Source organism: Acanthopagrus latus, chromosome 6 (assembly GCF_904848185.1).
Source record: "Acanthopagrus latus isolate v.2019 chromosome 6, fAcaLat1.1, whole genome shotgun sequence".
NCBI lineage: Eukaryota > Metazoa > Chordata > Actinopteri > Spariformes > Sparidae > Acanthopagrus > Acanthopagrus latus.
This window is the reverse complement of record NC_051044.1, coordinates 10,848,881-10,876,431: the sequence shown is the minus strand read 5'-3', so window position 1 is coordinate 10,876,431 and position 27,551 is coordinate 10,848,881. Positions and strand designations below refer to the sequence as shown.

Genomic DNA, 27,551 nt, shown 5'->3' with positions numbered 1-27,551 from the left:
TCGTTCTAAATCTCTTGAAAGACGGAGTAATATTTAAAATTCTTAAAGTTTTTAATTTCTTCTCCACAGCTTCAGTGCACACTGCCGATGTAAATGTGCGGAGATGCAAACACAGTCGAGCAGTAGTCGCAATGCTGACTGTACTTTGCAAAATGTGGCTATTGAAAATAAGGCAAAAGAGATTTAACTTATATCACTCATTATGTGTCACTGACCTTCAGAAAATAGCAACGTTACCATAGTTCATTGTTTTAATTAAAACTCTAATGAGTGCAGTGAATGGTCCAAGGAGGCTCCCAGGCTGATTTATGACAAAGTAATACATTACATACAGTAATGAGTATTTTCAATTATAGAAGTCCTGGATGACAAACTAATCAGCCTCAATGGGCTCAAATGAGACAAACGTCATCCTGTATCAGCTTTGGATTGGTTTTCATATGGGTTCATATAGTGTTTTCTATTTCCTGCATTATTTACAGTTGCACGTATTCTCCTGCTGATGAGTGACAGCAGCACACACATGAACACAAAGCAGTGCTGATGGGTGTAAATATGACAGCAGGAGCACATAAAAGCCCAACTGGGTCTCACTGTCTTGACCTAGTTTGTGTATAATGGTTTGCATCATTTACTGCAACCAGACATCAAAGCAGGAGACGCAAGACAGAAACTCGACTGTCCTGAGAGAGAGGCGGGCTGAACAAGTTCCAACAAATCCATAATATTACTTTAATAAATGATGTCTCGCTGAAACAACGATGAAGCTGACTGAAGCTGCAGTAGGCAAAACCTTTGCAAACCTTCCTCCTGTCTCGCTGCTTCGCTGTATCACTCTGCTGAGCCCCTCCCACCAGATCCACAGGTTCGGACGACATCAGAAACCTCAGTCCTAGTAGGGCCCGCTCTCCATGGTGTGAGCCCCGGTCGCTCTTGCCGCGACTTGTCATTTCAAAGACGCCCTTCCAGCGGTTTGTGACCCCAGGGCAGAGTGCTCGAGGCGTCTGTGATGCATTCTGGCAGTGGGATGAGAGGCTAGTACACCACACACACACACACACACACAATAATGGGCCTGACAGACGTGGAGCCGGGATGTGTTCACGCCCACGTTTTGTGATGTGCCGGTGTGGGCAAACAAGATATTTGAAATTGATCACAAGTTGCAGGAATTTTCACCATTGAATCAGGCTCTGACCAAGAGATGAGCAGATTCAACTGCCAACAGGAATTCCTCCCTCTTTGAAGTGACCTCATCATTGGCCAAAGTCTCATGTCATGTGCTAGATTTTCCAAAGCCTAGAAACCAGAGCCAGGATGAGATGCAGAAGTCTAGTTTTCTCTCAGACAACATAAAATACGCCCACAGTCTATAGCCACACCAGTGACTCTGTGAGGCTGCCCTTGGGCACATGATGCAAAATTCTCACATCAGTGTGTTAAACAGCTCACAGTATTAGCAGGTATGCAACGATCAGTGTCTTAGTAAAGCTTTCTTACAACTGAGGCTGATATTGTTTTTATTGTTTTTTATTGTTTTTTTAGGCTGATATTCAAAAAAAATGAAATAAGATACAATTTTTAACCAGTGTTGGCACCAGATGAAAAGTCAGTGACTCACCAGAGTGATTACCATCGATCCTGTGGGAAACATGAATGCGTGTACCAAATTTCAAGGCTATTTAACAGTTTGGAACATTTCACTCAAACAAAGACAGATCCAACCTCATGGTGCTGCTCAATAAAAAGAAAAAAAGTCTGGAGATCACGGAAATAATGAGGACGCATCCCCTGAGCCCCGGGAATATCAGGGCCCAACTGCATGGCAGTTTATCATACAGAGTCTGGACCAAAGTAGTGAACCAAACACTGAAACAGTTTTTCTTGTGTGATGAAATGATGATTTTCATTGGGGCTTTACCTCCTCTTAAATGTTGTATTATTAATTTCTGCACTATTGACGAGACAAAACTATGGAAACTTTCAATCTACTATTTTTGGACATTTCAAAGACCAAACAATCGATTAATCAGAACATAACTGAGGATGATTAATAATGGTCGGTTGTGGACTGGCTAACTTATGGGTTAGGTTACAGCCACTAAACCACGAACCATATCAGAAAAAAAAAAGTCTTGGAACATCTGGGATGTTGGAGATTCAAAAGAGACGAAGTGTGTGTATGTGTGTGTGAGGGAGATGGAGAGAAACAACATACAAAATACGAATAAAAAAGAGAATCAGAAAGAGACTGGCACAGTATGTCCCAGGCTGTGAAGACTGTGGCCAATCAGCCACGGGTCAATGGCCGCACGCACACGACGAGATGTCAGCTGTGATGTTGTGATGACATTTAGGTGATATTTCCACGGACAAAGTTAATTTGAACTTCTGAGCTACATGCACGCTCTGAACCTGATGGGATCTAAAAGTCAAACTATTTACATCTGTCAGGACAGTGGAGTTTCAGACAGTCCTAGTCAGCATATAGCTTGCTGGCTAACTTTTTTTACATTACGGGAGTCATTTATTCAACGGAGCACCTTTAAAAGACGTTGTTCTGTTATAGACTTGCAGCATTAATGGTGAAGAAGATTGCTGTTCTGACATTTATGCGCAGTAATTCTTTAAAGTGCGAGGGTACAAGCCAACGTCGCTCATGAACAATGCATCATGACTGTCTGACTTGTATCCATTTGGTTGTCATTTCCCATAAAACAAACCAAACATTTTACCTTACTGTGTCTCGGGGTATTTTACCTTCCATGTGACGAGGTAATCCTAAAACTGACTCGATGGTATCATTACATCCAATTCTCTTCGGCTATTATTAAACCTCATTTATAAAAGCTCTGTCACTAACCTTATTCTGGGGCTTTAATTTCCAACTCAATTAGATTAGAGTGAAGTATGACTGAGTACTTTAAGATTTTTCGGTGGGCGATTTTCATACATTTTTGGCTATGTCCAATTTCCTGGCGTGCTTTGTGTGTGATTTGTTGGAAATGCCTCATCTAAATACCTACAACCGTTTGGCATTTGTGTTAAGATAGTGATTTTTTTTCCCAAAGCGAAGTCTCATCCCTCCTCTGCTGTTAACTCAGTTCAAATCTGTAAAACACAAATACATTTTTTCCATCAAGATTCTCTTCCTAGCTGTTCCAAATGCTGCACTCTACAATTTGTCCGTCACCTCTGAGTTTCCAATGTTCTTTATTTACTGATGAAAATGACCGAATTTGGGGCTTACTCTGAGGTTCTTAGCCTTGGTGAGAAATTGTGGCCTATTTCTAGGACTGAAAGAGGGCATTGCACAAAGAAAAACCCAATGCTGGAGAGACATACAAACAACAATCTACTTCAACTGGTCTGATTGGGTCTTTGAATCAATCCGTCTGGGGAGCGATAATGACAAAGCTGGAGGTAAACACTGCACTATATGAGCAGTCACAGCCTGTGATTTCACATCAGAGAGCGAATTAAGTTACTCACAGGCAAAGTCGAATGGTGTTTACCCGAGTCCAGCCATACATATCGGCTTGATTGTGTTCATCTTGTCATGAAAAAGTGACTTAAGAGTAACAAACTCACATCATCTGGACATGCCGTTATTGTTCTGTCTCACAAAATCAGCCTTCTATTCAGACTTTGTTTGCTACCTGCTGCTCATCTTCATGTGAACAGTCTGAGATAAAAAAAAAAAGAAAAAAAAAAGAAAAAAAAACTTGCTTCACATCATTCAGTGTATTTTCTCAGATTTTGGTTTTCTCACAGGGATACACCTGCAAATCCCCTCAAACAGGTCTTTGATGATGCCGAGGGATGTGTGTGGAGGGACACTTTGAAAGCTCTTGTCGTTTGTGTCTATGAATCAATAGTGCCACCATTTCAACATAAAAGTGAAAAGTGCCTGGCTTTCAGAACTGCACCAGCTGAATAACACCCTGCCACGCTTTGTCCTGTGGGACTCTTCCCCCGGCTCAAAAGGCAATCTATTCTTTGACTATTGATCAGTAACAGGGAAAAAAAAAAAAACGCTGAAAGTACTTTTTTTTGTTGATCAGTGTGATAAACATGCACATACAAGAAACATGTTTTTTTAAACAGATATGGATTAACAACATAAAACAGACAGCGCTTTTTCAGACATAGCTCCTTTGGTTTTTCTTGTTAAAACTTCATGAACATGACAGAGACAATACTTACAGCACTAACTGTATTATATATCACATTGTTGATGTTGTTGTTGTTCAGTAACCAACCAAACCATTCAGGAAACCCCTACCAATGACTGTGTCTTCCCAACAAGAGCTTAACAACTGCAACTATAAACGGCAGGCCTGCGAAGCTTGTAATAAACCCAATTCAACATATGAAAAAAGCATTTAACAGCATTTAAGCATTTAAGTCTTAGCATGTCTGGCCAACTGCTCACTTCTTGGCATTACCTCCAAGATCAAAGAACACATCATCAGTTGACTATAATACTGTGTAGGGTTACATTTAAAAATACCTGTTCACAACTCGTCCATACCTGTAGAGGCCAACTACTCTCAACCAATCAGCACATGCCTCCTTCCATGACCTACGCAGTGGCATTGGGAAAGAGACGCTAACCAACTTCGGGAAGCAAGAATGTAAACAACCAATGACGTCCGAAACCGTGCGTATGATGATACAGACTGTCTTTTGTTTTTAAAAGCCTCACAGCACCAGCATTTTTCCTCTGCTTTTGCATATTTACAGTTGTGAGCGATAGAGCGTTCTGTGCCCATTGCCAAATACTGGGGGGGAAAAAAATCTGACAAGCTTGTGTTTTTGACCAGATGTCATGAAGCGCTCAAGATGTGCTGCTGGTTGTTGTCCGCCACACTGCACCGGATGAAATGATCAATCATGCCTGATGTCCCGCGATTGTCAGGTCAGACTAATATCAGGCTGAACCCAGTATAACAAGTCCTCACTTCTGGTTACATGTTCAAAACAAAGGCACCAAAACTACTTGAACGGAACCGAACCGTTTTTCTCTTTGAATTGCTTTTGTCCATTGATGCCGTCATTTTCCTGCCTGGTGAGCCAAACCTTAACCCAATATGCTGACCTCTAGTGGATCGCCGGGTCTATTTCAAGCTCAATCTGCTGTGACACTGGGCTGCACAGAGGAAATATATATTCATATATGTATATTCATACATGGACATAAATATATAGTTATGTCCAGAGCAACAATCTGGGGGTTCTTGCTCAAGGACACTCTGACATGCAGAAAGGGCGGGCAAGGATTCAAACCAGCGACCTTCCAATTACTAAACAACCCCCTCTACCTCCTGAGCTGCAGCCACCCTATATGTGGTATATATAAAAAATTGTAATGTTATTGTACGTCCAGGGGTTTTCTGGAATCAGTATGAATATTTCTTGCCTGGCTATAGACTGGAATACCAAAGCTCATCTTGTTTTTCTGTGCAGACAGCTGTCGATGCTGATCGTCTCAGATGGACTGAATCCTTATCGAGCTTTAAATCAACAACAAATTCTGCATATACTAATAAGATATCAGCTGTAGTTGTTTTTTTATTATCATATGAAGTCACCTCTGGTGGTACTCTCACTTTTAAAAGTTTAATAAAATTTTATCTCTTAAAAAAAATAGTCACTAAATCTTATCAGCTGCCTCCTATCAACTGTCTCTCTGAAACAGCCTTGCTCTGCAGATAAGTGTTTAAATGTGCATTGTAAAGCAGGAGAGGAAATGATAAAGGGCCTTTCTTAAGTTCTTACAGCCGGGATATTTCTTATGCAGTAGATAATCTAATTCAGTTTTATGTCAGTGTGCATATCCGTGTGCTCTCCTTTTGAGTTATTACATCAAATCTGCTGAAGATCATTTTCCAGATCAGTCACAAATAGAGTTTTGTAAAATGGAATAGAACAATTGTCCTCAATGCTCATCATTAAAATTCACACTGCATATTTGTTTGAGGGGAGCAGACACAAGGAATTAGACTTTTTGGAGTGTAGGAGCCATTATGAGATTAAATTACCATTCATAATTTTGCTATCTGGTGCTTTTAGCCTGGATGGCTGCCTGGATAAACAGGCTGCCTCTTCCAACAGAGATATGCATGTTCCGTTTTGTGCCATTATTTATCCAAATAGCGGTTTATAGACAGTACTTTTGGCATCATTTGGGAGCAGGAGAGAGTAATTATATCTTCAGATTGTCACAGGGCCCTTTTATGTTTATGCCTTTGACGACTTTATTTAGTTGACTGCATGGGTGTTATTGATCATGCTATATTGCCAGATGCAGAGAGGAAGCTGATCTTCTTTTAAGCCTTCCTGAGTCCACAGGATTGAGTCGAATATTGGGTCTGGCAAACTTGTTTAAGCTCAGCTGTTTTCGTGAGAGAAAGCAATGAACCTTTTCATTACTTTTGTACACATCATCAAGCAGTCAACATTTAAAGGTTTTAAAGCTACTTCGTGTTTCATATGGCATTTCTTCTAATGACTTCAAATCAAACTTCAGTCTGATCCCCACAGTTCAAAACCGTCAAACTCACAGCATAGCTCCCAAATAACAACTCACCTTCAGGAAGATGAGCCGAGGTGTATTCAGCCCAGACGGGGTCATAAAACTCCCCCGAGCCCTGTGCTAATCAACACACTCCTGGTTTATGACTCACAAGATAACAAAGACTGCGGTGGACTTCCAAATTGATGGGGTTTGTTTGTGGCGAGAGAAAGGGCCTTTTGTCAAAAAAAGTTGGTTAAAATGTCGCCCATGGTGCTGATAAATCACCACATTACACGGCAAACCTCCATTTGTCCCTCTTCTCTTGTAAGCCGGTGATTTGTAGTTGGCTCCGTTTTTGTCAGCTCATGCCTAAGTGGGCTGAGGTTTGCCTAAGCTCAGAGACTTTTTGTTGTCTCAACCATAAATTAGATTGATTATGTGTTTTTCAGTTAATCCCTCCCGAGATCATGTTCATCTCTCAGCGACTGAAGTCAAAATACACTGAATAGGGAACGCTTGCCTAGTTTGGCAGGGCTTCAGAAAGCCAATGAATGCTTTACATCAAAGTGCTGTTAAGTAAGCAACTTGCCTACATTTACAGCGAGTACATGAATGACAAAAAAGTCCCGGCATGAAACCCCACATCCAGCTCCCGCCACATTATTAGAGAACAAATACGTGTACATCTGTAACGGTGACACAGTCTGATGCTTGAAGACACTTTACCGCTCCGGTGATATGCAAATGATTAATCAGGAGTGCTTCAAGGTCAGGCACTTGGGCAATTTACATTTAGCATGGCCAGTGGCAAAACAAATCAATTTCCCCGGCCTCAAACGGTTTAACGGCAACACACATGCAATCAGGTGAGCCGAGCACGTAGACGTGTGTGTATTACTGACGGACTGACTCACTGAGGGGTATTGAGAGGTTACATCCTCCCACACTCTTGAATGCATCCTCTGTACGGGGAATCAGTTGCAAAAAAAAAAAAAAAAAAGTGACAGATATGGAGCAATAGATGAATAACTAAAACCCCCACAGAACTGGGTGCCAGGCAACAGATGCTGATAACTGCCTCAGATTAGGTCCTAGATTGTCATCGGCTACTGCCAAGACTCTGATGCTATATTTACTCCTCCCTCTCTCCATCCCTCCTCTGATCACGTCTGTGCCACCACGGTGTGTCATCTCTACATTACGTCTACGATGCAGCGCCAGGTGTGGAGATGGAGATGAAGTATTCATTTCGAATGCCGCAAAAACTTTCACTTAAGCAGGGAATGATATGGCAGAAGTAAAGAAGATTGAAGTTTTATAGTATATTGATTCAGCCTCGATTGGGGCCCCAGATGTTGGGGGTAAACATGGCTTCATGAGTTTTAAGGGAAGTTTTGAAACATTTTCTTTAGATGGCACCTGGGAAAACTTTCATACAGCCCCCCCCCCAAACACATATCATAACCTTTAGTGGAAATATGTTTTATCATCCAAGCAGCTATTTTGAAAGTCAAAGTGTACTTTTTTTCCAGGATGTTCTGCCCTGTGCTGAGCTAAATGTCAATGTTCTGTTTGGACTTGGATTCAGAAGCCCGCCGAAAGCAGAGCCGGGACACCTTTGGAGAAATTAGATATGGACTTGACAAAAACACCTCAGTCAGCGGTTATGTCAGCACAGATAAGGAAGTGAGTGTGTATGTGGGTGTGCGTGTCGGTGTGAAAAAGTTCAAAAAGAACAGAAAGAGGTTGTGCTGACACAACAAAGTTTTGACTTGTGTTTCTTTTGGACTGAAGTTGCAAGGTTTCCGCATTAAATAGTTTTTTTTCTTATCAAATTAATGAAAAAGGGGAAATCCAGAGGGACAGAGCGATTTTCATCCAACACTGGAGGATTATTCAGATTCTTTACATAAGTAAAAACAGCAAAATTACAACAATAGAAAATAATACTACATCACAAATGAGGGCCATGTACGCAGTCGCTAGGGTAAAATGTTTGCTGTTAACATCTCAGCAAACCACAGAAACTGTACATGCCATAGCAGGGCTGGGTGATATGGCTGAAAAATGTATCACAATATAAGTGTTTCAGATCAGTCGATATCAATTATTACCGATATATTCTTTTAACCTATTTGAAATAAGAATGTAACGGGGGTCAAGCACTCGAACAAGATTCTTGTATCCAGACACACCTCTGAGCCGTAGCAAGTCCTTCACTAAATGATATGCCGCTGCATCCGTTATTTCTTTATAACGTTTTGATGTTTTGTCGTATGGCACTGCTGCCAAGTACCTCTCCATGGTGGTCCGCTGCCGCTTGCGTGGTGCTCCACCTGTAGCTGCAGATGTCGATGGCTGTTGCTGTTGGACGCTGCTGTACTCCAACAGATGAGAGTGGCGAGAGGTGGTAAAATAAATTTGTCGTATTGCCAGACTTGACAGGAACAACGACCTGGCACCTGTCTGACTCTTGTCAGACTTAAAATATCCAAAATACTGCCGAACTGGTGACGTGACCTTTCCTTTTTTATCCACAATTTCCTCTCGCGCTGTCGCACTCATTTTCTCCTTTCACTCTACGCTGTTCTTTTTGTTAAAGTAGTCATGAGGCACAATGGCAAAACATGAATGTGCTGCTGTGCATGTCACTCAACAAGTTATTGCTAAGTTACCAAAGAGCAAGTGAGTTTGTTCATTCCACCAACCTTGCTTAGCTGGCCGGGAGAGGTTGAGACGCTAAAGCCCTTCCCCTGCCTACATCCCCCAGAATGCCTTGCGGTTCTGGATGGGGGGTTTCTTCCTGTTTTTTTTTTTCCTAACAGAATTCAGTGAAATGATGATGCACCAGCGTGCAGAAAGTTGTTATATATTTATAGTGAAGACACCACATTTTGTTCACTTAAAACAAAACACAATGTTTTTCCCTAACCCTAACCCTTTGTAAAATCCCTGCTAACTATGGCTATCTGACAAATGTAGTGGAGTAACATGTCTCTCTGAACTGGAATGGAGCAAAAGTATGAAGTACGGAAATACCCAAGTAAAGTTATAATATCTTACTTTTGAACTAAAGTACAGTAGTTGAGTAAAAATTGTAACCAAACCCAATATTTTTATATTCTAGATATTTCTTCCTCTGTTCCGTTCCACCTCAACCTCGACTAATGTTCCGGTTTTACAGGCCGACACTGATAGAATCCTTCTAGATTCTCAAATTGTAAGCCAGTGACCTCCGCCCCGAGTAAATGGAAAAACTTCACACTTTATACTGTTGGCAGGGGGGAGAGACGAGGACACAGGACAGAGACTCTGAGGAAACAGATTTTCCAGCGCAGCCAGTCACCGGGCTGAACGGAGCAGCTTAATTGAAGAGCCTGAAATAGAGACTCTCTATTAAGGCTGGAGAGGCTCCCTGCACCAGCAGCCTATCAGGAGTAACAATTCTCTGAATTTGCTCTCTGTGTACCCTCAAGATAGAAGAGGGAGGGAAAAAAAGGGACACAATTACCAAACAGCACAAAGATGCTGCATAGTCATAGATTGGAGGCTCATTTGTGCATGTCGTGTAGAGTTTGCGCTGACACGAGGTGGTGTGCCTGGTAACCTGCAGCCAAGACACTACACCAAAGTGCACTTGTGTTTTTGTGAGATTGCAGAGTTAAATCTAAAATCACATCTTGAGTATTTGGTGATTATATCTTAAGTTAGTCATAACGAATGCAGTAGATGGTAGAGGTAAGAGTGCTGGGTTGTCCACTGTGCTCCCCCACGGTTATGAGGAAAAGCCTGTAGTTCTGTACTATTTCTCGGGTGCAGACTGAGTGATTAAACCACTGTGGTTGCTCAAACTTGAGTAGTGGGAGCATTGCACTCTACTGGCAGCTATTATGTACTACAGAGAGGGCTCCAGTTTGAGACAGCCTTACAGTTTCAGGTCTGAAGGACAGTGAACACCTCATCTGATTATTGTCGGACGGCACCTGGAGCACTGTGCCTCGCCGCTGACAACAACACAAAAACCATGTGTTGAAGTGTCAAGTGTGAAACCACAAAATAACAGGGTACCTCACTGTAATACCTCAAAGTGTTCCACTCCTGAAAGCGCTTTAAGAGTTTGGGGCGGGCTGTCATATTAGCTCACCTACCAGCCTAAAGCTTTTGATTTCCCCAGGTGAACCCATCGACATTTATCTTGCCTTCTCCATTAAGCTCCACAGACACCTTGCAGCTCCACAGACCAACCATCCCAGCGCTCACGGTGACTGTGCCACCAGATGGCAGTCAATAATACTGTAATCCCAAAAATCCAGGAATCAATGCAAGGGAAGCTTTTGCTGGAAAGATTGATAATGCCTGAATAATTCATGTAAGTAGTCAACAGATGGTTTATGTGGTGACATTTATATAATTTAATGCAACTTTCATTGCCTCTGCGAGTACGAGTTGTGTTTCCTAATGTTGTATCATGCCTGATTTTTAACATGTTGTTCATGTTTCTTTTTTTTAGTTCCTTTATTAATACATTTTCTGTGAATGGTTATGACCAAGACTGGATTTAATATGTTTGCGAATATCTATATGACAAGTATTTTAAACTGAATCAAATCAAAAGTTCATCCTTTCTGGTAATTAACTCTCTCAAGTAAATATAGAGGAGTAAAAGTATAAACTTGCCTGCTAAATGTAGTGGAGCACAGTACTTGTGTAAATGTACTTAGTTACATTCCATGACTGTAAGTATCAGATTTCAAATAATTATTCTGGAAAAGTATCACAACAAACAACATCAACTGTGTAATACTGCAACAAACAGTGTAATAACGTCACTATAACGTCCGCAAACAAACCACATGTCCTAGATTAACAGTTTGTCCGGTAAAATACTGTAAACTCCATTAAATAACTTGCTCTACGTGCCCATGTGGAATCCTACAAGAAGAAGCAGCAGCCACTGAAGAACTGCTAAACAAAGAAACCCAACCAAAACCCAAGAGGTGGGACGTCACTGCTCCTGCCCCCTTTTCTGAGTAGCTCGCCTCTCATTGGTCAGCGTCCGGAGCTCTATCTCGCTCATTGGCCATCTCTGCCGCCGGTCAGAACCAGCGCTTGATCGTTCAGTGTCCCGCTGCGTCGGGATCAGAGGACGCAAATCAAGTGAAACAAATCTCCTGACAGGAGAAAAAGTTCATGCCGGAGTTTTCACATACCTCAGAGGGACATATGAAGGTAAGAAATCCGACAGAAAACTTGTTTTTGTTGATGAGAAGACGATAGTTTCGCCGTGTTTTGTCGTGTTTACAGTTTTGGACCAAAAGAAGAGGAATGCACACACACAAAAAAGATGTAACGTTAGTTAGCAAAAGTAGTTCAGAGGCTACAGGCCGAACCGCTTGGACCGCATCTTCTTTTGGATGAAAATGCCACGAAAATGTGTTTTGTTCGTGAAAAATGTTGGCTGTCCTCGTCAAAAAAAAAAGAAGAAAAAAGCTTTTCAGCGAAGAAGAAAAGCCACAGTAACACCTCAGTGAGACACTGACGGCCGTTTGGTCTTCTTCTTCTTTTTCTTCTTCTTCTGTTTAAATTCATCTCCATTGGCTCCAGTTGTTAAGTAACTAACGCTTATTTTACTCATCATCTAGACACACGTATTCGTATTTAACTTAAGCTATGTATTTTAAAACTAGGTTGCATTAAAGCCATTAGGTAGCAAGCTGACCCACACACACACACACAAAAAATAGGTTGGCCAACAAATCCAATTTAGCATCCAGACATGCTTCATTTGGTCACACATCCTGATTACCACAACAAGGATATGCAGCAGACCTCTCAGACTGTACTTCCCCTCACTTGACCCTCATTCCATGTTCAGGTTTGTGGACCAAAGAGGTTTTTTACAGTCTGTGACATGTTTTCGTGCGCACACTGTGTTTTTCCTTGTAAAACCAGCTGGAAGTTGATGTGAGGGAAAACTACTAGAGCCACGGAAATCTAAAAATAACCTGCCAAAAAACAGCCTGCAAATTGTTAGTGTAAAGTTTGCTGCCATTTGACGTGATCAGTTGACTTGAAAACAGCCCTGCAACTAAGTTGGTCTGGGTGATATGATTTGCTGTACACATTAAGAGTCATAAACATCTACTCAGGAACTGAGGCCCCCTCCTGGAGTGAAGCATATGTTTTTGCAGTAAAAGCTGCTGTGTGTTTTTAATAAGGTTACAGTGTTGCAGACGAGGCACATGGCTGACCAGGCTTAAAACAAACATGGATAAAAGGATTATGGACCCAAGGCTTCCCTGATCGGAAGTGAAGCCACAGAGAACGTGTGGGAACATTTGTATTTCCCATGCTATCTCTTAGTGTTTGTGTGATTACCAACTCCAGCTCGGTTGGGAATTAGGTGAAATAATATGAGGATCCACACAAGCGTGATGACACATGTAGGCCCCCGCTGGGCCAGACATTTCTCATAACACTGCACACACTCTTCTCACAGTGATTACAGCGGCCTGTGAAATTAGCAGGCAAGCCTGTAAAACCAAAACCGAGGGAGGTGTGTACGCTGCAGTTTAATTAGCATTTTACCCATGTGGTTAAGCCACAGACCATGAGTGCTGGTGAAGGCAGGACTAAAAGACTGTGTGCCTCCTTTGTGAGAGGACGCTGCTGTAGGGATTAGGCTGTTAGTGCAGTTCACCAGGGTTATTCCTCTTCTAAGTTCTGCCCAGGACTCTGCACAAGTTCAGCAGTGTATTCCAATACTGTCATGCCCATTTGCAGCACCAGTTTAGCAACAATTTTGCTGAAGTTATTGAAGGTTCCTGCAAAATATTGTAGCCTCTAGCTCTGATATGAAAGACCGATGGCTCCTGTGTGTCATTTTGCAACCAGTGCTCCAAGAGATCAGTCCACCCCCTCCGAATGACTTCATGAAGTGGAAAGTTGTGGGGACCACACAGTGCTCAGAGTCCGGGCCCTGGCGAATGAAGGCTAGCTCAGGTGTGGATCGAAGTCAAGTAAAGAGCAGCGAGAGCGGTTGTCAGAGAGAATGTTTTGGTGAATCAAGCTGGAGTTGCACTTCCGTTATTAAGTAGTCAGCCAGTGCCGCATGCTTCTACCCCTACACGTCCCACACGACGATTCTCATCCGATAAAGCATGCTTAGTGTAAGAACATCAACAGCTTTGATCTTATTTCAAAGAGCGGCCCGCGTGCGTTCACTTGGCCCGTGTGTGGTTGGATGTTTGAGGTGTGGACACCGCAGGGCTTGTCAGCAGAACCAACACAGCTGTGAGATTAGAGTGCAGGGACACTACAAAGAGACCACATCAACTGTCACAGAAGCATTATGAATGGGACATGCAGTGCTAAAAGCAAAACAAAGTGATTTGGTATTATTTTCATTAAACTTGAAAGTCTAGTCAGACGCATGTTATCTGTTGGCTGTAAACACAGATGTGGGACAGCTAGGATGCTGGAAGCTGACTCCCTCTCGTTTGGTGTGTGATGATCCATCTGTGCCTGATGAACATGGCGGCCTGTGGTGTTGCCATGTTTGTATCACCTCAAAGAGCTTGAATATCCAAAACCCACTGGGAAAATAAAACAGGCACCTCAGATGGAAAATGTAGCCCTCAGATCTGAGTTGTGCTGTTGCAGCTGTAAATTGTGCAGTTACTTCATGTGCCTGAATGACAGTAGTTCCCTTTGTTCTTCATTTAGGTATTGTTTTCCTGTTTTGCTCAAGATATATTGCACACCTTGACTACTTAAGTAGATGTAGTGCAGCTTTGAACTACTCCTAAAATAAGCTGTCTGTTTTCTTTTCATTCAGGAGAGAAATGTTACTACATTTTTGCATGCTGGTTCTGCACTTCGAAATTACTCTCTTTCCCCAGATAATGACTACATATCCACACAAAGCTCATAAATCAGTGGGCGGGATCAGTAAGATCACATGTCTGTCTGGATGTCTGATTTAGGGTTGTTGGAAAACACCCAGGGTTTTTTTTTTTTTTTTTTTTGAAGATTAGATTTAATAACTGAGAAGTGATTGAGGGAAAACATTTTTCCAAGTTTCATATAAACATTCTCAATTTTAAGAACTAAATTAAACCAAATCAACAAAGTTCTTCTTTTTTAATCTTCTGTCCTCACAGTCCAAGCTGAATATGGAGAGTATGACCAAGCCAGAGTTGCTGATGCTTTTCAGCATCCTGGAGGGAGAGCTGGAGGCGCGGGACCTGGTCATCGATGCCCTGAAGGTACCTATCAATGAAGCTGTTTACATGAAAATAACATTCAAGTGATTTGTGCTGCACAAAGTCTGTCTTTTTTAATATCAAACACCCACTCCCTCTGGACTTTAAAGTGGCTGTTTTCAGATATGGAGCCATTTAATGGTGACAGTTTTTCAAAGCAAGGAAAATGTTTTTAATAAACTTTTTTTTAAAAAAGCTGCAGCATATGGCCACAACAGGGCATGCTTATTTTGGTAGTTTGCATGTAGAGCTTCTTACATTGGCCACTCATTAGAAACATATGCAAGAATTGTCACATTGTATGTGACTAATAAAAACAGTGGACGTCAGAACAAACTACCCGCTATAAAAGCCTTCACAAACCTACACTGGATGGCTGCTGATGCCTGTTAAGATTTGTTGTTTATGGGTATGTAGAGTTATGGATGCTTTTAATGTATCACGGTCATGAATTCGTTCATGTATTCGGACCTAAGGTACATAAAGATGGCAGCAGAAAATATGTGCTGCAGATTTAATCACAGCTATCCTCATTTCCTGTAAAAAAAAAAAGGTTCTCTGTGAAGAAATGACAAAGCCACGTCTGTGAAGTTAATATTCCTCTGGATTCATCCAATTTGCTTGCAACAAACAAGTGTCTGTGCCTCTGGAGAATTGAGTAGATCTCCCAAGGCGCTGTCTCATAAATCATCCTTTTCATACTTGAAATGAGTACTGAACATTAACTCAATTAGAAATAGCCTCAATGTAGAGTACACACACGTATACACACACACTTACACACACAGTTTGACACAGAGCAGCTAGCTCCAACCTTAGGTTGTCTTAACTTGGCAGGATTAATGCTGCATTTCAATTAAAGGACTGTCAGGCTATTTTCCCACACGTTGTCCTTTGCAGTGCGGTGTCCTGCAGGCCGACATACTCCGGCTTTCTGAAACAATTTGCAGGGACTTAAGGGTGTTTTGTCATTTATTTAAATAGTTGTGATTTTAACTCCGTCTGTCACTCTGTCACTGTGATGCTGTTAATAAACCACAAACTTAAGATAAGCAGTGAATAAGCGAATTAATGATGGAGTGTTATTCTGCAAAATTTTACCGCAGCGCTGCAGACTTCATTCCAGCTATTTAATATTTGAGCTTTACAGCCGTTACGCTCGTGGAATGCAATTCACTTTCCTGGTGTAAAATGCACCATTGAAAGAACAAACTGGAGAGGCAGCCAATGAACTCGAGAGCAGCCGTTAAAGAGAATCGGCTGCTGAATGTTCATGTGTTGTGTCTAGACCACATTCCTACATCTCTCCTGGGATCTGGCCATCTAAGGCAAGAGGAGTTACAGCACGCTGGGTGCCTGATGACTCAATGTGAGCGAGAGTAGGAGTGAACAAATAAACATTGGCCTTAACTGGAGCTTGAGAGGAATATGGCTGTGCTTCTTTCATGGCTCCATCGGCACAAACTGTTAACCCATTCAGGTCTGGGATTGGATCAATGCTGCAGTGTTAACTCTGAATGACGCTTTAATTAAGGGTATAATTACTGACCTGCAGCAAATTGATTGCAGGGGTTAAGTGAAAACTGAGATTATGAAGGTAAACTTGTATCATCTCTGCAGGATACATGATTTTCCAAAGGTGACTTCATACCTATCTGCTGCTGTGCTGTTAGGGAATGGAAAATGAATTTTTATCAGAACAACATCCCCCCATAATACTTTCAGCCACATCACAGGCATGGCTCTGATACATGGTTGTTCTAACATTCATGGTCAACAGAGGACTAATTCTACCTTGGTGATTTTCTGACTTTACCTCTGGACGATGCCACCATTGATGACTGACAGTCATCGACTGCTGAGCCGAGTGACTTCGTAACATCGTGATTTTAAAGGCCCCACACCAGTGTGTCCCCTCAGAGTGGCTGGGGTTTGTGACACGAGAACAAATCTAAAAGAATATGTGGTTGTTGCTGGTCAATGCACTTCATCTCCTTGTCCAATCTTATTAAACCTGCCCTGTTTAGCATTAAATTGGCGGAAGTTGTGTTTCATTTCCATGGTTTGCCTTTGCCGTGTTTCTCTCCAATTGTGGCAGTGGTATTTGCATCCACTTAAGCTTAACTTTCTCAGTATAACCAGCAGGCTAACTATGAGTGCTGGGAAACAATGTAAGAGTTGGTCTTTCTCGGTTGAGGGAGACAGTCAGAGATTACCGTCAGCAACAGTAACAAACAGTGTTGACTACATTAGTAAGTCATCGTCCATCCGGATGTTTCACTGTAGACATATGTTATACGACAGTTGGTTAGACATGGCCCAACTCTAATGGACCCCACCAGGTCAACAGGAATTTTGGACAAGTTTGTCCAGACATTCATAGTTCCAAGAGGATGAATCCTAAGGACTTTGGTGATCCTTTTTTCACGACCTCTCGGGCTGTTATCAGATAAAAAATCTACAGCAAAGTACCTGCAAAACCATTATGTTCACATCAGTCTCAGGCGAAGCAAACACTCTAAACTCTCTAATCTTAGTTGGTGGACATCAGCACTGCTGCTAAACAAAAGCATGTGGTCATTGTAACTGAGCAAGTTAACATGCTGACATTCGCAGTTCGCAAAAAACACTGCCACGTCTAAGTACAGGTTCACTGAGCTGCTAACGTGGCTGTACTCTCATTCCAACAATAAGACATGGGCATGGACCTACAGTAATTACAGTAGGTCCAGTCCTGTTGCTCACATCTGTCTGAGCTGATGTGTCACCATTACATGTGACATGTGACAAATGTGTATCTTAACCACAAATCACCATGGTAATAACACGGTTCACTGCTTTGCTTATCATGCCTTTGGTTCATCTGGTTAAAAGTATGGAAGTGTTTTTATGTGTAGTTGCAGTTCTCAGCGTTTTAAAAATGTAACATTCTTATCATTGATTTTTCACAGGAAGTAGCCCAAGTACAGGATGTGAGGTTAATGATGTGGTTTTTCTGTGGTGCTCTATATTTAATTATGCAGAACTATCATTGGCATTCTAACTATCCGCTGCATTTTTCCCCTTGTGACTCACTTTTGCAGCTGCTCACACTGTGGCTTTCAAAAGGAAGTTACTCTCTGGCAATGGTGGTATTTGGCACACAAAGCCCTGCAGTGATCCAGTAGTCACTCTGCTTTGAGAAAAAGGCGCATGAGTCTCTACTTTGGGTTAAAAGGGGACTCAAATATGGAAATGAGCCTTTTAATTATCTTTCAAGTTTAAAGGTCAAACATGGTTTCTAGTGGAAAGAGCTTTAATATCTCAAGGTCCCATAATGTAGAAAGAAATTATTGTAGAAATGAATTTGCTGTTTTTTGATTAGGCCTAGGTGCTATATTCATACTGTGAATAGATTCACAGAGCCCAGATTCAGAAACTGTGCTTTGAAATTGGGCGTCAGTTGGTCACAACTATGCAGTCACCGTCCTCAGAGATGCCTCCAGCTAGTTTATGGTTGCAAAAGTACCAGCAGTGGGGCTGATGGAGAAAAATGGTGGGCAGTGTCTGCTCAGGCCCTTGACAGTTGACCAATAAGAGCAGAATGGGGCTTTTCATGAGGAGGGCCTTAAAGAGACAGTGACTAAAATGCAATGTTCAGACCAACTGCAGCAATGGACAGGATGAGAAAAATAACGTGATTTTAAACATTAAAGTGTGCAAGAAGTTTGTAGGTGACAGCCTAAAATCTTGCATAGTACGAGACCTTTTTATATATAGATGATCTCTGGTACCAAATGCCATTACCCTGACTTTGTGTGTGGAGCCTCCATGCAAAGTGGCGTTGTATGTCCCCATGTGACTGGCGGAGGCAGTGCAGCCATTGGCCACTATCAGAGCCAAGTTCCAACAATACCAGTAGTTTGTAAAATGTCCTGTTAATGCCAGTTAATCAGCCGGCCTCTAGCTGAATTCATGTAACGTGGCTGACACAAGCTTTCAAACAGACACGCTTTCAACAGGTTTACCTGGTGTGTTATTTGGTGAACTGACTCACTGCATTTCATCCAGAATCCTTTGATGATGATGGATAGTATTCCTCAGATATCCAGTCTCTTTGCAGGGATCATTAAACACATGCATGGGCATTACAGGGTACTGAGCAATCTCTCTAAGCAGCAATAAAATATACAGGGCTCCTGGATAAGAAGTTCATCTATCACTTTCCCTCAGTATTACACAGATCTCATCACCAACACTGTGTGGCTGAAGGAGTACAGGCATGTGTCAGCAAAAGATAAGCTAGATTGGCAGCCGTGCAGCCATGGCACAACGACAACTTCCCAAGCAAAAATACACAGGTTGCCAAGAACTGTAGCCAACAGACAAAAGCATGAGTAATGGAGGTAGACTGTGATGCATAGCAGACATGCTCTGAATGATTATGGGTATTGTACATGTACAGTATGATGCAATGAATAAGTATCGGTTGGTTTAGGTGTTAAGAATTAAGTAATGTTAGAAACGTGTTTCCTGTAATCCCTGGCTTGCTCCACCCTCTCTGCAGTACTGCAAGATTGGTGGGAAAGAAAACAGCCTTCCTTTGTGTTGTGGAAGTGTAGTTTATTGTGTGCATTGACAGGCTGGACTGGGAGCTGAGTAAGTGACAGAGTTTGTCTTAATAGGGGTCTTGTGATTTAGAAAAACACTGAGAATTTAAAGGCCAGTTATCCAGTTATGGTAATGTGTGTTGCCTGAATAACTAGGAAATAACAAGGCAAAGCAGCGGCTTACACATTGTTTTTTAAAGTTCCTGTTAGAATTGAACGTAGTTGCAGTGGTTCACGTCTGAGTATACATCCTCGGGCAAAGTGCTTAGGGTCAAGAATGGAAATCCTGATCCAAGCTTATGTAATTTTAGACCGTAAAAGTGACACATCAGAGCAGACAGTCATTGATGGGAACAGGGATGGCTGTGGGCCAAGCATATCAACAGATTTCTCTTTGAAGGGTTTTTCTCTTCTAAACTGAGTAAACCTTTTAGAAAAAGAGAGACCAACCCTAAAACATTGATGAGCAGTATGAAATCTTGCAAACTGACTTGTGTATTCATATTGGTAGACAAATGTCATGGTTTTTCTGAATCAGTTAGATGTGAAACCTGTGTTGTGTAACATAAAAGTGATGACAAGGACCAGACTACATCACGTATGAGACTACTATCAATGTGGTCAGTGAGCTTTAGATATTGCCCACATTTGAGAGGCATTTTTGAATTCTCTTGGGCACTCTGTGTTTTCCTGTTTCACCCCTCCATGCTGTTTGATCTGCCTTCACACCATCCTCAGCGGACTGCATCAAATAACAGCAGCGGGGCCTCGCAGCATTGCCCTCTTCTCCTTGTGCCACATCACATGTTGAAGATGACAATCACAAAGCCTCTGATCTGTTGTGGAATATTGTTTGAACTTCGGTTCTCTGTCCACAGTCAGCCATCTACAGTGCCTGTGTTGATCTTACTGGGTTTACTTAGAATAAATAATTTGATAAAGTGTGTTTGTAGTCAGAATGATTATGGACTATTTTTAAGTGTTTTGTCTGAAATGTGTCTTTCTCCATGCTGCTCACGGTTGCTTAACACAAATCTGTTTTTGCATGAACATGTCAGTCATGATAGAATGCCTCGATTATCGCTCAAATGTTGGACTTTTGTATTAGTTTCACATAGCCTTCACCTTTTTAATATTATGAACCAATCCATTACCCACCTTATTGAGTGGGCCAGGTATCAGACAGGATGTGGCTGATCCACATTACATCCAGTTTCTTTACAACAAAATATGAAGTAAATGTTTATTGCACAAAGGAATGGCTACAGAATAATGATACCATCTGCATCTAGCTCGGTTCCCTTTAAACTTTGCTTTTATCCGTACACTTTTTTTGTACATAATCCATCCTTGGGCTGGTGTTCAAAGGTGAATTCTGCTTTTTATGTTGCTGACCCTCATTTAACAGTTGTTGTTGGGACATTTGAAAGTGAATCCACTGGGTCTACACTTCCTCGGATAGTGGGAGTAGATGAAAATGTTCATGTTGGTTCTCAACAACTTGCTTTGTTTACCTTCCACATGCTGTTGTTGAAGCATTAGTGAGGAAAACAGTAGTTATTGGATGTAACTCCAGTGCTATGAGTGTGCGTGTTTAACCCTTCAGCTATGTGTTATCAAAGCCACAGTAAAGCACATTTTTGCATCATGCCAAAACAGTTATGACGGTAATGACAGTGTCCATGTCATGGCTGAATGTGACACCGGTGATCATGACAAAACCTTAGTGTCACCCGCTCGCTGTTTGTCTTTGTTCGTCCATCAGTAATACCATTGCTTGGAACTACTTTAAGATAGTCAAGCAGCCACGGTTCTACTCCTATATAGTGCATATCGTGAGGGTCATGGTATTCCAGCGTAACACTCACACACAGTCAGCAGTTAAATGCTCAGTAAGATGGTGAGTCGGCTGAATAATGCTCTGCTGGCCAATCTACACTTCTTCTTAAGTAATCTTGATATCAGTCATCAGGAGCGCTGTCCTCACCCTGCTAGAGAGGATACTGTTCTCTGTAATCTCTTGATCCTCTTTTGTTGAAACCTCACTAAGACACATTGCCAGCATGGCTATAGCCCTCCTCCTCCTCTCTCTCTGTCTCTCTCGCTCTCACACTTTATCCCCTTTTCACGACAGGCCCATAGGCATCTGCTGAACCTGAAATGTCTTGCTGCCATTATCCCTCCTTTGTCATGAGTTAAACAGAGAACAGGTCTGCCTTGGCCAAAGCCCAGTGCAGAGCAGCTGTCCTGCTAAAGATAGACAGACACTCACCATCTGTTGCTCCTTCTTCCTGCTAGCGCTGCTTCTCGTGTATTTTTATGCATTTCCTCTCCCTCTCTTCCCCTTCTTTTATCTGCTGTTCATTTAACACTTGATTTTTAACTCTAGTTTAAATGGGAGAGATCCAAATGCAGCATGTGTGAACAAAAACCTTTAAATCATGTCATGACTTCATAGTGCAGTAGGGTGGATTTCAGTTTTCCACTGGTAATGCCAGCTTAAAATAATTGCATTTAAGCCTTAATGTGACTAATTGTATAGAGACTTTGAGGACCATTACAGACTATATACTGGTGCCGTTGCCAGTCTTCGAGGCAGAAGGTAGACCACCTACAGACATGCTAGCATCTGAGGCTGTAACAAGTGGCAACCTCTGTGGCTGAAAAATGGAGCCAGTGCATTACTGCCAATAAAGGAAGTTCCTCAAATGGCCATATGGGGTTGGCTGCAAAAGAGACTCAATCCCCAAAGACAAGCATATTAAAGTGGCCAACTTAACAGCAGAAATAAACATGTTAACAGTCTGGTACAAAATTGGTTTTGGCTAAATGCTAACATCACCATGCTAAAACACAAGAAAATGCCAACATGCAGATGTTTCATCATCATAGTTTAGCATGTTAGCGTTCTAACATTTAGTATTTAGGACTAAGCACACAAAGATGTGGATAAATAAACATTTTGCCCTCATAAGGGCGCAAGATGGAAAGTCAGAAGATCACCAAAGTTATTACTATTCATCCTGAGGAGGACATGATTGTGTGTACCAATTTATAACAATCCATCTAATAGTTGTTGAGATGTTTCACTCAAAACGATGAAGTCATTAGGATTAATCCCCTGGGGAACAGGAATTTCTGTTCCAAAGTTTCATGGCATCCAAATATTTGTTGGGATATTTCAGTCTGGACCAAAATTTTAAACCGACCAACTGCCAGCATTGTCATCCCTAAAGCTATGCAGTGAACATGGCTAATAATGTCTCTTCAAATATGCATCAACTAGACTTGGCATCTAGTAACAGCTGAGACTTAGACAAGTCTGAGAAGCCAGAAAACTGATCCAAGAGAAGATGCATTTTTTACAGCCAACTTTAAATCCCTCTGTAAATAAAAGCATTTGTGCCAAAGCATAAGTAAGCCAAGAATTTCCTACAATATAACCTTCAGTTCACCTGTCTGAGTACTCCTCCTCATTCTTCTCTTCCCATCCCTACAGGCCCAGCGTAAAGATCTGTTTATCCAGGAGCGGTATGGCAGGTACAACCTCAGTGACCCCTTCCTAGCCTTGCAGAGAGACAGTGAGGCTGTAGGAGGCCAGAACAAGGAGTTGGGCTGTTCCTCCTCCACCTCCAACCCTCTGGTGGTTCTCAAACTTGTGGTGAGCCACTGCAGGAGGATGCAGGAGAAGATGTTGGCCCAGCTGGCTGCAGCGGAGAGCAGGCACAGAAGGGTGGGTGTGGATGTGTGGCTCTTAATTAAGGGAGGCAGAAACGAGCTGGTTCCTTATGTGGATGAATACAATTGGTAAACATAAAAGAGAAAAGCTGGTCTCAGTGTTGGGAAATATATGAAAAACATGAATGTAGAAGGCAATGATTACATCATCCCTCTTCATTCAAACCTTTTGTTTTCTGGAGACTTCCCCAGGTACAGCAGAATAACAAAAACAAAAAAAAAAGCACAGTATAGTTTTCCAAGCGCATGAAAAGCACTTTCACAGGTTCAGGGTAACAAACATGAAAGAGGAATTATAAAGTAACTGCACACATTTTCAGTTTTTCCTTTGTTTCATGGGAGCTTGAGATTAGAGTGTGAATGCACTATTTTTTAAGGACAGTCTTGAAACAACACGTCACTGCCTCCCCTTCATTATGAGTTATACCCAATGATCATATGACCAGTGTATGAGATCACAAAATTCCTGTAATCTCATGTGTTTACACATCAGTCTCTAGAAGTAGATTCTCTGACACAAAAATATCAATACCAGAAGTCACTATCAGATAGTAGTTTAGAGTATTTACAAAAGAGTTTTGTTTTGCAAAGAAGAATGAGGCAGAAGCTGTTTAGAAAATATTGAAGTCTACTATCAGAATTAAAGTAGGCCCTTTTGTCATTTTAGTATTCAAATACCAGTTAGATATTTAAATTTCTGTCGCACATGATTCCCATCAGATTTTATTGAACTGAACAGACGCAAGCACTTGTCATCATTTTCGGATTTTAACAACCTCTAAGTGAAAACTATACTTCTCTCTTCAGCTGGTGCTGAACATGATATTTAGATGAGTAGTTGTTGTTGATGTCGTTTAGCTTAGCTGCGATCATTTCTGCTCACAATGTAGTAATTATGTTGCTTCATTTCAAACAGAGTAAACTCATGTGAGATAATATCTTTCCCAACTCTCTGTCTCCCCGCTGTGTTTGCTTCAGGTCATTGCGGATCTGGAGGAGGAAAAGAGGAAGCATGCTGAGGACACAGCAGAGGGAGATGACGTCACCTACATCCTGGAAAAGGAGAGGGAGCGCTTACAACAACAGGTGCCTTTGATTTAATAGCCACATGGATTGCACTGCAGAGTCAGCCAGTGAAGTTTTAAAAGAACTGTTCTAATAAGTCACGTTTCCAACACAGGAAATGTCCTCAGGGACTAGGAACATTTTCTACTACAGGGATTATGGTCTATGTTAGTTTCCAGTTCAGGAGGAACTACTTTCCGAAAGTAGAGGAACTTTAGAGTTGCGGCTTGCAGCAATGAATTCCTGATTGCAAGCACTCACAGAATTTTCTTCTTTAAGCCACCATTTTTTAAAATCTGCAGTGACAAACCAGTTGGGCTGACTTCCGTGATTCTTGTGTTGCCAAGACAGCTGACGTCCAAGTCCTTATTTGAAAATGTTAAGAGGAAGAAGACTTTGCATCAGCTGCACTGACAAAAAGGGCACTAAAGACCGCTCAAGAGCAGAAAATGTAGCTCCTCTTTAACACTGAATTAATTTCAAAACCAGGTGCCTGAATGTGATACAAACACGCAGAACAGTTTCTGTGAGTGGAAGTCCACCCTTGTGAAGGAGAGTTTGAACTCCGCTTGAACAGATTTGGTCTCCCAAGCACAGGGCTGTGGCACGTGTGAGTTCGACCCTCCCAGTGCACGTGCAACAGTCCAACACTTGTTTGACATGTTGAATGTTGAAACTTGAAGTATTTGCAGAAAATTGTCAGTGAAGCTTGTAAATCCCGATATAGTCTTATGGACAATCCCACTACCAGTTAGTTTTTTTGTTTTGTGCTTCGATGAAAAAATGAAGTTTCAGAGGAAAGTATACAACATGGACTGATGACAATGTTGGGTAGTTGCGCACAAAAACGTTGCTTTTTTAGCAGGAGAGTGGTCTAATTTGCCTCAGCTTCTGTGGACACACAGCAGGACCCTTTTTGTTACCGAGTTTGGTACTTTGGGTGGGAACACAGCAAAAAACTGAAATACCATCCACCAGTAAAACAGTGTTTATTACCTTTGACAGGCTGGTTTAATGTGTTTCTTTCTAGCTGGAATTTGAGCGGAGCCAGGTTAGGCGGTTGGAGAAAGAACAGCGGCGGATTACTGACCAGCTCGAAGAAGAACGGGCTCAGCACAAACAGCTCTCCTGTGCTTTGGCCAAAGAGTGCAAGTGGGCAAGCGCCAGGGCTCTGGAGGAGGGTCACCGGCTGACTGAGCTGGGCCGTAAACTGGACAAGGTAATACTAATTTGATTTTGAGCACACACATTTATGTCCTTCCTTTCTGTTGCCTATATAGCCTGGCTATACATTACACTGCGTGAACACGTTTTTCTCACGAAGGAGAAGGAGGCTTGTCAGGCCCTGACAAATGAGCTGGAGGACGAGAGGAGGAGAGCGCTTAGAATGGAGGCGAGGGTGGAGGAGCAGCTGGCTGAGTTTGACACTGAGCGAGAGCAGCTCCGCTCCCGTTTGAAGAAGGAGGAAGCTCACTGCTGTCAGCTACAACAACAGGTGTGAACACTTGAGCACATTCATCATGCAGGTGGCAGTAGATTGCACATTTTACACACTATGACTAACTGATCTTTTTTCCTCCATTTTGTGATCAGGTAGAAGAGCTGAAGAGGAAGCTGGAGGAAGCAAATATGACGAGAGATGTGAGGGAGGGAGCTGCGTTTCCCATTGAGGCACAAGAAAAGGAGTGGGCCACAAAAGTTCTTCCAGGAAAAACAGCAGTAGACACTATTAAGGTGGAGGACATTGAGGAAGACAGAAACCAGCAACCTGTGCAGCCTAAAGTCAACGGTCACTGTCTGATGGAGATGGAGACCAACGGGCACAATGGTGCAGATAACGTCCACACAGAGAAGATTTGCCTACAGAACGGGAGTGAAAATTCCCCGTCCACTCTTCCTCCTTCCTCCCCCTGCGCCTCGCCTGTCCTTGCCAAACGCCCACCAGGCAGCCCAAGCCCTGGTAGCTACCACTCTCCCTACCAGGCCGGGATCAACCAGCGCTTCCACGCCGCTCGTCACAAGTTCCAGGGCACCATCGAACCGGAGCCTCAGGCACAGGTCGCAGCGCCACCCCTCTCGCCAAAGGAGGTCTCCCCCGCGAGCTCCTCCATGGAAACTAGCCCGGTCAAGCAGATGGCCCGGAGCACCGTCACTCAAGTCCTGTCTCGCTTCACCACCGTCCAGCAGGGTGTCACAGCGAAGCTTGCAGCACCGAACAATTCCCCCTTCGGTACAGACTACCGCAGCCTGGCAGCGCCCTTGTCTCCCATCATTGGAAGGGCTGCAGGAGGACTACCGCAGGGGATCAGGTCACCCACCATCCCCAGGGCAGACAGGGGCAACCCTCCACCTATCCCCCCTAAAAAGCCCGGTCTTGCCCATGCCCCTCCCTCCCCGGCCACAGTGCCCAGGTCTGCCAGCCATTTCTCAGACAGCGCCCTCTCAGGCACCTGTGGCCTCACCTCAAGCCAGGAGGGAGTCAAAGAACTGGACATGGTGGTTTCCTCTAATTAACTGATCATTTGATCCGTCGATTAAATTAGTTATAACTAGCTGCTACTCTGCTCGTGACATGATGGTTTAATCCACGTCTCATAATTATGATTGAGATATTGTTTTTTACATGACATGATGCTGATTTGAACAGAGGTCCCTTCAAAACACTGTTACAATTGTATTTATTAGAGGTTTTTTTTTTTTCTTTTAATATGCGATGAGGCACAATTTTTGGTAGTGGTCCAGTTGCAGGTACTAATTAGCAGTTACAGCTGATAGTTTCACATGTGCCAATACTGTATGTTGGGCAAACCATACTGTGGCAAAAGTCTGTCTATGGTGTTATATTTCCAAAGAATACAAACCAAATCATTCCCCCGATGCTTTGTCTCAAGTATGTTGCCCCATTACCACAAAAACAGTAATCTTCAGACCAAATGTAACATGTAGTCCCTGGACCAGTATATGCTAAACTGTCTCCTCTCAGTGTGCACTCACATGTACTTAGCTGTTGTTTTTATAAAAATGTACAGTTAATTTTATAAATGTTCCTTAGCTATTAAATGTATTAAAGTTTTATAATCCAATCAGTGTCATATTGAGCTGTGTCCATGTATTGCTTTATGTATGCTTAGCTATGATAATCTTATAATTTCAGATTATATGCAGGCACCATTGTAAAATATTCATGTTCAAGATTTGTGATTCTGATCAATTTCATGCTTTTTGTCATTTAAAAGAACAATTATGAAACATGCAAGTTTTTTATAGTCAGCCATGGTTTTAAATATCATAAGAGTCGCCATGTTGATTATCACATCCTTTACAGTACTGTATAGCTGGAAAGTGACAGATTTAATAAATGAATCTTAAAGATTG

The 27,551-nt window shown here is 42.3% G+C and overlaps 1 protein-coding gene across 1 annotated transcript; it reads left to right on the top strand.

The window, feature by feature from the left end:
- The first annotated feature begins 11,597 nt into the window (after positions 1–11,597).
- Positions 11,598–27,551, top strand: LOC119021876 (CTTNBP2 N-terminal-like protein). Its single transcript, XM_037102451.1, has 7 exons — positions 11,598–11,749; positions 14,683–14,787; positions 22,873–23,106; positions 24,090–24,197; positions 25,207–25,395; positions 25,501–25,671; positions 25,770–27,551. The coding sequence occupies exons 1-7, from the start codon at positions 11,711–11,713 to the stop codon at positions 26,688–26,690; spliced, it is 1,767 nt and encodes a 588-aa protein (XP_036958346.1). The 5' UTR covers positions 11,598–11,710; the 3' UTR covers positions 26,691–27,551.